At 43.6% G+C, this 13,924-nt stretch overlaps 1 protein-coding gene across 1 annotated transcript in view; it reads left to right on the forward strand.

Moving 5' to 3' along the window:
* The first annotated feature begins 9,109 nt into the window (after positions 1–9,109).
* The window catches only part of DMD (dystrophin), a 1,907,270-nt gene continuing 1,902,455 nt past the window's right edge, over positions 9,110–13,924 (forward strand). The window contains exon 1 of the mRNA XM_084843968.1: positions 9,110–9,613. Within this exon, the coding sequence (XP_084700094.1) occupies positions 9,535–9,613 (79 nt within the window). The 5' untranslated portion in view covers positions 9,110–9,534. The remainder of the gene's footprint in view (positions 9,614–13,924) is intronic.

Here is a 13,924-nt window from a genome sequence, read left to right on the forward strand (position 1 = left end):
TAATCCCTGAAATCTATTCCTCACCTCCACTGTATATTCATCAGGGATATGATTTAGGTCATACCTGAACGGTTTAGTGGTTTTCCCTACGTTCTTCAATTTCAGCCGAAATTTTGCAAGAAGCAGCTCATGATCTGAGCCACAGTCAGCTCCAGGTCTTTACTGACTGTATGGAGCTTCTCCATCTTTGGCTGCAAAGGACATAATCAATCTGATTTCGATATTGACCATCTGGTGATGTCCATGTGTAGAGTCGTCTCTTGTGCTGTTGGAAAAGAGTGTTTGCTATGATCAGTGTGTTCTCTTGGCAAAACTCTATTAGGTTTTGTCCTGCTTCATTTTATACACCAAGGCCATGCTTGCCTGTTATCCCGGTGATTTCTTGACTTCCTACTTTAGCATTCCAATCCCCTATGATGAAAAGGACATCTTTTTTTGGTGTTAGTTCTAGAAGGTGTTGTAGGTCTTCATAGAACCAAGGAACCTCAGCTTCTTCGGCATCAGTGGTTGGGGCATAGTCTTGAATTACTGTGATGTTGAATGGTTTGCCTTGGATTTGTACTGAGATCATTCTATCATTTTTAAGATTGTACCCCAGTACTGCTTTTCCCACCCTTTTGTTGACTATGAATGCTACTCCATTTCTTCTAAGGGATTCTTGGCCACAATAGTAGATATGATGGTCACCTGAATTAAATTCGCCCATGCCTGTCCATTTTAGTTCGCTGATTCCCAAGATGTCGATGTTCAATCTTGCCATCTCATGTTTGACCACCTCCAGCTAACCTTGATTCATTGATATTACATTCCAGGTTCCTAAACAATATTGTTCTTTACAATATTGGATTTTCTTTTCACCACCAGACACATCCACAGCTGAGTGTCCTTTCGGCTTTGGCCCAGCCGCTTCACTCTTTCTGGCACTACTTGGAAATACCCTCTGCTCTTCCCCAGTAGTATATTGGACACCTTCCGAACTGAGGGGCTCATCTTCCGGTGTCATCTCTTTTAGCCTTGTGATACGTTCCATGGGGTTTTCTTGGCAAGAATACTGGAGTGGGTTGCCATTTCCTTCTCCAGTGGACCACATTTTGTCAGAACTCTCTGCCATGACCTGTCCGTCTTGGGTGGCCCTGCGCGGCAGAGCTTATGGCTTCACTGAGTTATGCAAGCCCCTTCGCCAAAACAAGGCAGTGATCCATGAAGGGGCAGCAATAGTTAGGCCACCCTATATGGGGGAATTTACTTATATCTGAACCAATGCTTAACTAGACTGCTTCTCCACTTCCTTCTCAGCTTAGTCAGCTAATATCCTGACTGCAACCTGTTGGGATAATTGCTCCTCTTGAGCTAGGGAGAAGAAGCATCAGTTTGGCCCCAGAGAGAGCAAATGGAAAAATTATTCTGGTTCACACTGTTCCTTAATCCATGTTTGAATCAACAGCACAGGTGAACCCTGCTAATTTATGTGGCATCTGTATACTGAAATCCTGGGAAGGCTGATCATTAAAATGCTCAGTTAATCCTGTCAGTTTATATACTCAACAGGAGAATCAAAAAGGTTAGGTTTTGATAGACCAGTTAATAAACATTCTATTTACTATCATTGGCTCATAGATATAAGTTAATGGACTGGCACTGAATGATGTGTTAAAAAGTCATTGGCCAGAGCATCCAATATAAGAAAGTAAAATAAAAAAGTTCAGTTGAAGAAGTCCAGGGGCAGCGGAAGTGGTTTGGTTAGTTCAGGCAGAGAAGAACTTGAGGAAGTGGGGAGACCAGAGCCTGGCTGAAGCACTATGGCTGCAGTCACTGACAGCAGAAGCTATGAGGGCAAGCAAAGAGAAGACTCCAAAGGTGGTTCTCCAGGAGAGCTTCTGACAAGAGTGACAGAGGAAGGCGGTTGGCTCGGGAAGCAAAGCAATAAGACTTTGGAGCAGGCAACTGAGTGATTTCTTCTTTGCTGTGTCCTGGTCATCAAGTCTCTGACCAGAAGGAAAATGTCAAGGAAAGCTGAAGAATGCCTGTCAGTTATAGACTGTTAGTCTCAAGAAGCCAGGAGTACACTCAGAGATATCAACAAGAAATTTTGTTCAACTCTGTATCCTTCCAGTTCCTGACCAGAGAGAGAACTTCAGGTCTAGACCTCTGAGTCATTCTGGGTGAGCTAACTAGAGTGGAGGTAGGAAAAGGACAATTGGGTTTAATAGGGAAGTGAACTAGGAAAAGGAAATAGGTGCTATAGTACAGTAGGCAGCAAGTAAAGCTTAATCACATCAAACATTTTATATAGTTGAATATTTTAACATGTAAACGTATCTTAAATAAACAATAACACTTTAAAATTTTAAATCACCCTCCTTGTCTGTTTATCCCATGGCCATAGCCTAGAACCACTCTGACTCTGTATTAAGGGGAAATGGCTTTAATAGGAACTGTAGTTGTGGCAGCAAAAATTAAGCAATAAAGAAATAAGGTACATATATTGACAGTTTGGGTGGCATAAAAGTTGGATTTGAAACCACAGGCACAACACATTTGGTGGGGCTATATAGGATTAAAAGAAACCCAATCTCAAACGTTACACCGTTGGTGACAATTTCAATGGGATTTTAAAAACCCAGACTAAAAATATTCCCACAATGCTTTGCAAAGTTAATAAGAGAACAGAGCCCTCCACCAACAGAGCTTGTCTGTTTGTAGACATCAATTATTTCAATATTCATTAGCTGTCAACTCACTGGTGGATCAAGATTGGGATTGAGTATATCTGTATTTTCCTAAGTATAAATTGTTTGAAGGCATGTTGGTACTAGGTTGTAAAGTGACCCATAATGCACACTGAAATTACATGTTCAGTTGTATATGTGTGTATATCTGTGTGCATGCACGCATGCGCACACACACAGAGAGAGAGTTTATGGGACATTTACTTTTACAAAGGATAATTACTTAACATTCTATACAATAATGGTAATAATAATATGCTGAAAGCAAAAGTTCATAGGCAGAGATTGAATAATATATGTTAATGTTAATCAGAATTGGGTCCAGCTAAAAGCTTAACTCTGCAGGTAACTGAAGAACTTCACTTACAAAGAGTGACTTCCTGCTGTGTTTTTCATTCACTTTTGTTTTGAGGAAGTATCAGTATCAATTCTTGTTTTCGCAACTTCAGCAATTGCTTTCTTCATTAGTCTTCCTTTTAAGCATAATTATTTGAACTATTTTAGTGTTATTCTGAGTAATCAAAACAACATAACATTCATCTTTCACCGTTCATGTCTAATGACTAGATACTGACAATGATTAAAAGTTCCTTACTAAAATAGCTATATTCAAGTTTGTTGTGAATGTCCCACCTACTGAAGATTCTAGACATTGTGTCAGGACAACGAAGCCCTATTTTATCTGATGAAAATGAATTGTTCAACATAATTTAAGGCAGAACGAGGTCCATAAGAAAATCTATTTTTACTGTTGGCTTTAAAAGGATCTCTCCAAAATGGGTGAAAGTGCAATGAAATGGCAAATGTGGTTCAATGTAAATAAGTAACCCTATATGGTTCCGGCCCAGCCTATCTTAAAGAGCACCTCCAGCAACACCAGACAGGCCGCTCAACAAGATCTGCCTCGGATGTCCTTCTCTCTGTCCAATCAGCCAGGACAGCTAGGCTGATGAGGACGAGGGAGAGGGCCTTCTCTGTGGTGGCCCCCACTCTGTGGAACTCCCTCCATAGGGAACTCTGCCATGCCCCCTCTTTAATGAGCTTCTGCCATGCATTAAAAACGTGGTTGTTCAGGCAGGCATTTGGGGTGGGCTAGGGTAATTTTAGAAATGTGATGTTTTTAATGTTGAATTTTATTGTATGAACTGTTTTTATTGTTGTACATCATCCTGGCTGGGTGACCGGCCAGATGGGCAAATAAATAAATAAATAAATAAATAGATGCCGCAAATTTTAGCATGTCCACGTAGTGCCAGAAATTTCTATTTTGATGTACCGTCAAAATAAAACATACACACATGGCATACAGCAAGTATGTACTTCAGTGGAAACTAATAATGGACAACTGTGTAACTGGTCCCTTTCACAACCGTTCAAAAGCAAGTGAGTTATGGAAGTGAGGTACCTCTATCGTATTGCTTGTGGCAGATACTTCAGACACCAGTTGGCTGAGGTGATATAAAAATGCTCTCCAACAGGCTAGTTCAGGAAATAAACAGTGGCAGAACATTCACAGTCCACCTCTGCTGAGAGAAGGAAATGTTGTGACTTCCATTGAGATGAATACCTCATATAGATCATAGAGACTGTGTGGGACTACCTGAAGACTGAAAAAGCATGAGAAGTCCCTGACTATAGGAAGCTAAATGTCAAGGAGCATGGAAGCAGGGGATCTGAAGAAAGAGGCAGTATAGGAAGATTGAGGAAAAGAGGGCTATGGGGAGATTGAGAGATGGAGAAGCCTGGCGAGGGCACAGTGCACAGAGCAGTTGGGTAGGGATTTAATTTTGCAAATTTATTTGAAGGGAATTAAGCAGACAATTCCTTGCATGCGGATTTATAGTACAAATGAATGTTGGCCAAAGCATTTGAGGAATATTTCTTGTTGACAAAGATGTCCCAACATGGTAAGCTACTGGGCTCTGGAACAATTTTAAAGGAGGGCTTTAAATGGCCATTGTGCCTCATGTTAAACAGCTTCTCTGTGGTATCTGTAAGAAAAAGGTGTCAGAGACAGAATACTAGGCAACATAAAAGGCTCATCTCACTCAGAAGGATTGCCACTGGATGCAAACAACCAATAGATCCCATCTACAAACTTTTGGGCGAATACTTTTTAAAAATCTGAAATAATTTTAAGGGATCACTCATCTGTTGTGGTCCATAGGCTAGGGAACTGGATATGTAATTTGTTCAGATTTCATTGAACTTATGTAATGGGCAAAGAGTAGCCTTGAACAAATCCCACTGTGAATGCCCCATCTGTAACTAATAGGGATCTATATCAGTAGTTGATGCAAGGACACACAAGATAAAGGTTGTAGAAGCATGCTTAAAATTAAACATGCTGTATAAATAATAATGGGTTAGATATTCATCTAGATCTGAAAAGAATACATTTGGTAAATTTCCATCAGTTGACTATTAATAGGCTACAGATGCATTCTGTAATCAAAGGACAATAGTTGGCAAAGGGAACCTCTGGTATCCATCCAGAGAAAATTAAAGCATTTGAATCCTGTTCAAATTTAGGCTACAATCCTATACCCACTTTCCTGGGACTAAGACACATTAAACTCAATGGGACATACATCTGAGTAAATGTAGGATTGCACTGTTAAATGCACAGTTAGGAATTGATGGGCATTTAGCTTTCTTTGGAGTGTTCTTTAAGGACTGAACCATGTTGACTATATTTTGGGTTCTAGCACTGTATTTAAGATGGTTATGTAACAGTTTACCTCCAGTACTGGGGAAAAATGTTTTTGAGCTGACTTCCTTTGTGTAGCTTGTTTTACCGACATGAATAAATTTTCATTGCTAGTTTCCCGGACAGAAATTGTCATGTTCTGATCCTTTGGGGATCGATAATTTTAATGTAATATCCCAATAATTGCACTAATTCATGGGATTATCAGATTTCATTTCTGTTTGATTCCCATCTATGTTTTCCATTCGGCAGGGGCAGAACACCTTCTAGACAGCCCTGCGTGTCAAGCTGTGGCAGCTGCAAATCCCTTTTCCACACACTTAGGGGGCAATCCTATGCCTGTTTAGTTGGGGGGAAAAGTCCTACAACTCCCAGCATGCTGGGAGTTGTAGGGCTTTTTCCATCTAAACAGGCATAGGATTGAACCCTTAGCAGTGGTAAAAGTAGCAGCCTCTTTTATACCTAATAAAGGTATTTTCTGTAAACATCCACTCATTGTTCATCTTGCCTAGCTCAGTCTAATGTAACTGGCAGTAGCTCTTCAAGAAAGGTCTTTCCAGATCCTCTACCTGACACACTTTTAACCTAGGGATTGGTCCTGCAAAGCAGGTGCTATATCAATGAAGTAGCAATTATCTAACTAGGGTAGTTAGATAATTGCTAGTTAGATAATCGCTACTTCATTGATATAGCACCTGCTTTGCAGGACCAATCCCTGGGTTAAAAGTGTGTCAGGTAGAGGATCTGGAAAGACCTTTCTTGAAGAGCTGCTGCCAGTTACATTAGACTGAGCTAGGCAAGATGAACAATGAGTGGATGTTTAAACTTTACAGAAAACATGTTTATTAGGAGCAAAATGTCACACTGTGTGTGTGTATGTATATGGGAGACATATTGCAGTAGCCTTTATTGCAACCTAAAATCTGTCTGGCGCCTTGCATTGGCTAAGGGTACAATCCTATGGGGATAGGCAACTGCCTCCGAACTCGTAGGTGACCGCCTACCCAATGCAGGGCAGGAGAAGCACAGAGGGGAATCATTCCCTCTGCACTTCTCCTACTCTGCAATTGTGGCTGTCTAGCTGCAGGAAGGCAGAGCAGGGGAGGAGGCTGCCAGATGACACATAGGATGTGTCATACTGGCATTTCCACCTTCCCCGCCCTGGAACGGTGTCATGATTTTATGCACAAATGGTGTCAAGAATTAATTTTATTTTTTAAATTGGAAATCTTGTACAAGTGCAAACAATTACAAATCGGTCTGTCCTCTATGTAGCTCTGTACAGGCATATTCACCTCTTGTAAATATCCTTGTCAGTTTCATCCTCTCCATATAGTACTTGGTTTAGCCCAGCACAGCCATATTCCATACTTGTCAAAGTACTTGTCAATTTCATCCTCCACTTCATTGTTTCCTGACCTGCAGGGGAGGCAGTTGTGTCATCCAAACGCAGGAGGCTGGAGTCGTTTGAGGGTTAAACAACCCTCAAATAACCCAACAACAACACTATCCTGTCTATTCTGACTGATTATGTTCCCAGATGCTCAAGCATGGGTCTTGTTCAGGCTACCGATTGAGATCTAGGGATGAATGGACCACCCTGCGCCCACAATGCGCAGTGCTCGCCAAACCCCCAGCACTTACCCCACCTGCGTGATGCAGGATGAGCTTCTGTAATGTTGCAGATGTTGCCTTTTTAAGGCCCCCATTTGTGTAGATGGGATACTTACCCAAAAGAACGTGTGCTTCCCCGGCTTGGCACATGCTAAGCTGGGCAGTCACTGGCGTCTGCAGACTTGCATTCAGGGGACTGAGCTGGTGATTTCTCACTGGGCTTTGAGCCACAACCAGACACCCATGCAATCCTTACTGAGATCAATTAAGAGAAAATGCCAGGAATTGAATGTGTAACCACATGGACACAAAGGATATATTCCAGCACTAAATATACCCCCTCCTCAGTCCAACTGACTATTCATTGAATACCTGCCAAATATAATTCTATGGCTGTTTCACAACTTAAAGTAATATGAAAATAATATTTTCTGGTAATATAATGTAGGAAGCTGATAAGAAAAAATTCAGTTCAAATTATTTTAATAGATGCAAAACTGCAAAAAGGGGGATTTTGTCTTTCACTTCCTCTCTTCAATGCCCTACCTAATATAATGTAGATAATATAGCAGAAATATGTCTTGAGATGCCAAAAATGTTGCACTGTGATCCAAGTAAATATTAAAGCAATGTTCTGGACCACCCAAAATGTTCTGCAGTAGTTGCTACTGCTATTTTGAAACACTGGATGTTTTTTCAAGTTCATGATATGCAGTTGTTTCTAGAATCTAAGGACTGTGGTTCTCAAACCATTATTTCTGAAAAACTCCACCCACTTCAGTTTAGCTTGTTCTTTCTCACATGGTTGCAGAATCCTAGCCAAGAATGCTTTAAAACAGGGATGGGCAACAAGTGGACCTCCAGATGAGTTGGCCTACAACTCCATCAGCCCTAGCCAACATAGCCAATGGTGAAGGATGATGGGAGGCCAAAACATTGGGAGGGACTCTTGTTGCCCATCCCTGCCTTTAAAAAGATAACTTAACTTAATAGTTGAGCTACATAATTTGTCAAAGTACTTATGAGTCAATTGTACAGTTACATCTTGGGGAAAGAAAAAGTAAGGGTAAAAAATAGGGGTACCTTGCATGTTTCATTAAGGGTGCAATCCTGGGACTTGTGGGACTTTTTTCTGTCCAAAGATGCATAGCATTGCACCTTAAGGCTGGAGTCCTACACATACTTGCCTGGGAGTAAGCCCCATTGAACTCAGTGAGGCTTACTTCAGAGTAGACACATTGGATTGCACTGTAGAAGTGTTGTAACTGTTTGAAATTTGGGTGGGGGCCTCTAAACTTTTATATTCATACACAAAAGGATGCATTCCTAATACCAAAGGAAACTGCAAAGGATTCCTAAAAATGCATCCCAACAAAAGAGGATGCGAATGGACACCCATGGGGTAAAACCCAATGTAAGTCCTACTTACGGCAGACCCATTGAGATGAATGGGACTTAAGTTAGGCATGACTAATGCGAGGCATACACTGTGGTGGGAGCTGGGACAGGGCCTTCTCTGCTGTGGCACCCCGGATGTGGAATGGCCTCCCCTTGGATACCCAATTGGCACAGACATTGGTTTCATTTCAGCACCAAGTAAAAACATGGCTTTTCACCAATGAGGGCTAAATGCATTCCCTAAAGTAGCACACTGTTTAAACGTTTTAGATTTTAATTGGTATCAGCTTGTTTCATGATTTAATACGTTTCAGCTGTTTAAACTGTTTCCTGTTTCATATTGTTTAAATCGACTTTATCCGTACGCCGCCCTGAGATCTTAATGACATACTGTTTTAAATAAACAAACAAATGCCCACGACTCCGATGCTCACGGACGTTTAGGCGCCCTTCCTGCCCTGCCCATCCCAGCCCCAACTCGTGGGTACGGTCGGTGAAGCCTTAGGAGGGAACGTCGTAAGAGACTCAGATGCACCCTAAGCCGCATGCCCGTCCTTCGTATTAACGCGAGCGCTGGGGTGGGTGTGGGGGGAGAGATGCTGCTAAATCATTCCTGTCCCTCTTTCTCTTCTCTGGGCGACTTGCTCTCTGGTCCCTCCTCTTTGCCCCGATCGGGTGCGGGCCGGACGGGCGCTCTCTGGAGCGGCCCAAGTCGGCGGCGGCTGGACGGGGAGCCTTCTCGCCTTTCAGCCTGCCCGGGAGCCTCTTTCGCCGGCTCTATTTTTAAGGCGGACGCACACCTGTTCCGCGAGATCCGCGCCTGACAGCCCCGCCGCTGCCAGCCCGACCGCGCGCCTGCCCGGAGAGGGGCGCGCCCTCGCCGCCCCCCGCGCCACGCGCGGCTGACTCCCCGCCCAGCCGAGCCGGGCCGGGCCGTCGGAGGGCGGCGGCCGCTCCTTTTAAAACTTTTCCGCGCGGCCCGCGGGCTCGCTCGGGAGAGGCTGCGGAGCCTGGGCTGGGCGAGACGAGAGCCGCTCTCGCCGCGTGCGCGCCCGGGCGAGTCTGCAGCGCGTTCGCTTGGCGATGGCTGAATCCGGAGGGCGCCCCGAGGACGAGGCTGCAGCAGCGGACGAGTTCGGTGACATTATCAAGAGCAGATCTGGTAGGGCCACCGCTTCGGCCGCTCTCGCCCCGTGGGGGTTGCTTACTGCTGGAAAGACCCGGGCTTTCCCAGGGCGTCGGGGGGGGGGGGGGCTTCTTCACCCAGGCAAAAGGCTGGCTGGCTGGCTCCGAAGTCACTGTCGGGAAAGTTCCGTCTGGTAGCCAGCTGCGCGCGGGTTCCTCTGCCAAACGAGACTGTATGTTCTACTGTACCGTCCGGCGCTGGGCATGCAGCGCTCTGCCGGCAGCTGAATTTATTTCTCCTGTGATCAAAAGGCATTTACAGCTTGCGCTAATTGCACTGAAGGGTGTATCTATCTATTTTTTGCAGCGTATTGGGGAGAGACGTTTTGGCAGAACAAGAATTAATGTTTCAGTTAGCTGTCATTGGAAAAAAAAATGAGGTGCGCGTGTAAGGCAACCATTCGGACGGAGATGAGGAGATCGTAAACTTTGTTTCTCTTGCGTTTTTATGTTATTGTGAAGGCTTGAGGAGTCTGGCTTGGATTATTAACGGCATATCGAAAACTTCAGAATGCAGCATTAGAAAAGAGGGCTTGTGGCAACACCCCCCTCCCCTTAATGCACCTCAACAGTCTCCAGGTTTTAATAAACTCATAAGATTGTAGTGCTGTTTGTAACAGGGAAATGCCATTAAAGCTGTAAATGGAAGCAGCTGTAATGCTTCTCCACTGGATAAAGTTTCAGTTGCCTGAGCTGCCTCCCTGACTTAGCCTCCGAAAGGAACCAATTCACACTGGCAATGCAGGTGTTTATAGTCCATTCAGAATTCATATTTTTACAAGGGGAAATACAGACAAGAGTATGGAGGTACTTAATTATTTTAGAAAAGTTATTCACTTGACAAGTAGAACAGAGAGGAGATTAATGATGCTGTCATTCCTCCTCTCTTAAGCATATGATATGCCTCGGTTTTACCGAGGGAGTAGTTTCTCTCACTTCAAAGCTAAAATCCCGAGGAATAAACTAATACAGCTTGTAGGTATTCAAGATCAGTGAAGTCAAGGAGATAAAGAGGAGTCTGCATGTTGCCAATCTTAGGCCTAGCGTAGTATCCACTGTTAGTCCTACATAGAGTAGACCCATTGAAATGAATGACATGCAAATTAGGCATGACTAACTTAAGTTCCATTCATTTAAGTGGGTCTACTCTGTTGTTGTTGTTCAGTTGTGTCCGACTCTTCGTGACCCCATGGACCATAGCACGCCAGGCCTTCCTGTCCTGCGCTCTCTCCTGGAGTGTACTCTACATAGGACTAATATCGGCTATTATCTATAATTTAAACATGATGCTACCCGTGGTTGTTGATTTTTTTTTTTTGAAGTGACATTCCACTTCACTGGTGTTTCATTTAAGCCCATTCACTCTCTTCTGTGTATAGTATAGTAGTGGCATATCATGAATCTATAGTGTTGTATAGGTAGAGGGAATGATTGCAAGAATCAGCAGGACTCAAGCACAACTGTTCTTCATTTATCACACACAGAAGTGAAGAACTTGGGAGTAGCAACTTCTGCTTCTGCTAACTCTACAGGAGCAGCCAAGGTTAAAAAAACAACAACTAAGGGAGCAATTCTGTGGCCACTAGATGCTGTCTAGAGGGACATAGAATATCCTCATTTCGGGGAACCAACCTCAGAGCCTGCTCTCCAAGGTTGGTTCCCAGAAAACTGACCTCCCCTCTCGTCCACGCTGCCTCAGAGGCAGCACGGAGAAGCCCCATCAGCGCTTGGAAGAGGAGCATGGAGCGACTGAAAAGGGGTGTTCCGGGGCGGGGAGAGCAGAGCTGCGAGTACGACACCTCCAATGTGTTGTATGGCAGCTTCCTCTCCCGGTTGCCCCCCTGCCCTGCAAAAACGGCTGTCTAGCGAAAAATAGCAGGGCAGGAGAGGCACGGAGGGAAAGATCCCCCCCCCCAATGCCTCTCCTGCCTTGCTTTGGATAGGTGGTCACCTCCAAGTTCAGAGGCTGCCACCTATCATTGCACCCTAAGCAATATTACCCCCCCCCCCGATACATAGCACATAGCTTCAGCAGAAACATGTTAGCATGGTAATGCTGCACATGTCACTTTTGAGGACCCTGTTTCAATGGGAAGGTAGCCATGTGAAACTCCACCCAGATGGTGTTTTTGCACATCCTGTGTTTGAAACATTTTTTTTGGGGGGGGGGAGCCTTTTCTTGTTCTCTGAATCAGGGAGTTACCAAAGCACAGTTGGAATGGATTTCTGGTGCTAGTAATTTCTCAGTGCAGAAAGGTTTAATCACCCCAGTCTTCACCCTACGGCCTACGTGGCAAAACCGAATGCTTAGATGTTTACAGTCAAAATTCAGAGATTACCTTGAGGGATTTAACCCATCTACACAAACAAGAAATTCTATTGGTGATTCAGTCTGAGCTCCATCCTGGATTGTTTTCAGTTTGCTGCATTTTCTAGGGGAGCTGGTAATGGCATCCACCAGGGATGGCACCCTTCCTATTATTTGAAATATATTTTAGTTATCCTGGTGTGAAAGAGAGATGCTGGGAGCTCTTGACCTTCCTAGAGACTGCTCACTTTCAGCTGAAATGTCGTATTTGCTCTTAAACATGAAAGCACGTCGGAAGCTGAAATGGTTTCAGTGGCTGATATCCTGACTCTGAACCTCGGCGTTACAGAAAGCAAGGGAGATGGCACAGTTGATATAGTGGAGTACTTCTCCAATATATCAACTGTGCCATCTCCCTTGCTTTCTGTAATGCTGAGGCTCAGAGTCCATTGGTCCCAGGATATCAGCCACTGAAACATTTCAGTGCCACCCCATCACTGTAAACAAGAGATCATTTAAGAAAAATACTTTTAAAGCTCCTGAAACGGTTGAGAGAGGTTAACATTCCTAAGTTTGTAATCCTAATGCATGCTTTGGAGTAAGCCCCAGTTGCACACAGTGGGACTTAAGTCTGAATAAACATGCATATGATTGGGGCTGCTTGATTTGTAAAAATATTGTGTTTCTGATCATCATGTGTGGAGTATCTGGAATTAACGAAATGAGCTATGTTTTGTATGATAACCAATTGCTAGCTAAGAACTGGCTTATTTTGTCCAAAGCTGCAGAACAGCTGCAGTTACTGAGTCCCCCATGTCATCAGAGGGCATAAAGGTATGTCGTCAGTCTTCAGGTTCAAACCTGGCAACTCTAGCGTTAGTACAGGAGCAAGGTTCCCATAAGACTCCCCAGTCTTGCAAGCCTTTGCTTTTTGTAGCCTGAGTGCTTCATGTGTGTCACTTTCCCTTCATCCCAGCTCAAACTTTACAACTAAGTTATCTCATATTATGAAGAGTGAAAGAGGTCCTGTATCATTGGAAAGGAGTGATGGGTTTAAAAGGCTCTGAACCCAGAACTTTTGTAGTGCAAAGCTGTCACTTTAGGTTGACAAAGTTGGACAAAGAGAGGACCATTGATTCGTTTTTTTTCCAGTGTAGTTTTCTTATCAATATTACATTACCCTCTAAGGCTGCCACTGGGAAGATTAGATTTTGAGGACTAAATATATTTCTGTGGCTTTCAAGTAGAAAGGAAGGATTACAAGGGAGTCCTATCAAAAGTTATGGTAGTAAGCAGGGACTTGGTCATCAGAAGGAATTTCAGTTTACCACAAGCTGGACAAATTTAGGAAGCAATTCATGGGAGGGTGTGGATGGGAGTGTGAAAGACTGATAGATGGTTTGACGGACCATTTCCAGGGATTATTTTGGAGGAAATGTACTGTTCAGGGAGTGACTCATTTTCTCTATACTTTAACATTGCTTGTGGTTGGTTCACCCTCTTTATTCCCACTTAATAGGAATGTGATATCAAACAGAAGTTGATCCACAGGAAAAAGAACTAATATGCAGCTCAATCTAATGCATGTTTGTTCAGAAGTAAATCCCACTGTGTTCTCGGCAATAAGCATGCACCATAAGGATCAGTTTACATATGACTTTCATCTCCTTCAGATACTGGGCCAGTTCAGATGTCATGATAAACCATGGTTTATTACATGAGCATCTAGGTTGTGTCTCCTCTCCTCCTCTAGCACAGCTGCAAGGAGGAGAATGGATACTTTTATTGCTTTTTTTTTTTTAAAAAAACCCAAATAAATTAACCATAGTTTAGCATTATGTCTGAACCCTTAACTGTGGTTAGTCTTAACTGTGGTTAGTCGTAACTATAACTCATGATTTGAAGTTGGCTCATTTCAAATTCAAGCAAACCATAGTTAAGTTTCAGGAGGAGAGTGGACAGGGGAGCATGTAAGCCCAA

This window comes from Heloderma suspectum, chromosome 3 (assembly GCF_057233095.1).
Source record: "Heloderma suspectum isolate Gila_16-S chromosome 3, 16-S_ref, whole genome shotgun sequence".
In the NCBI taxonomy this organism is placed as follows: domain Eukaryota; kingdom Metazoa; phylum Chordata; class Lepidosauria; order Squamata; family Helodermatidae; genus Heloderma; species Heloderma suspectum.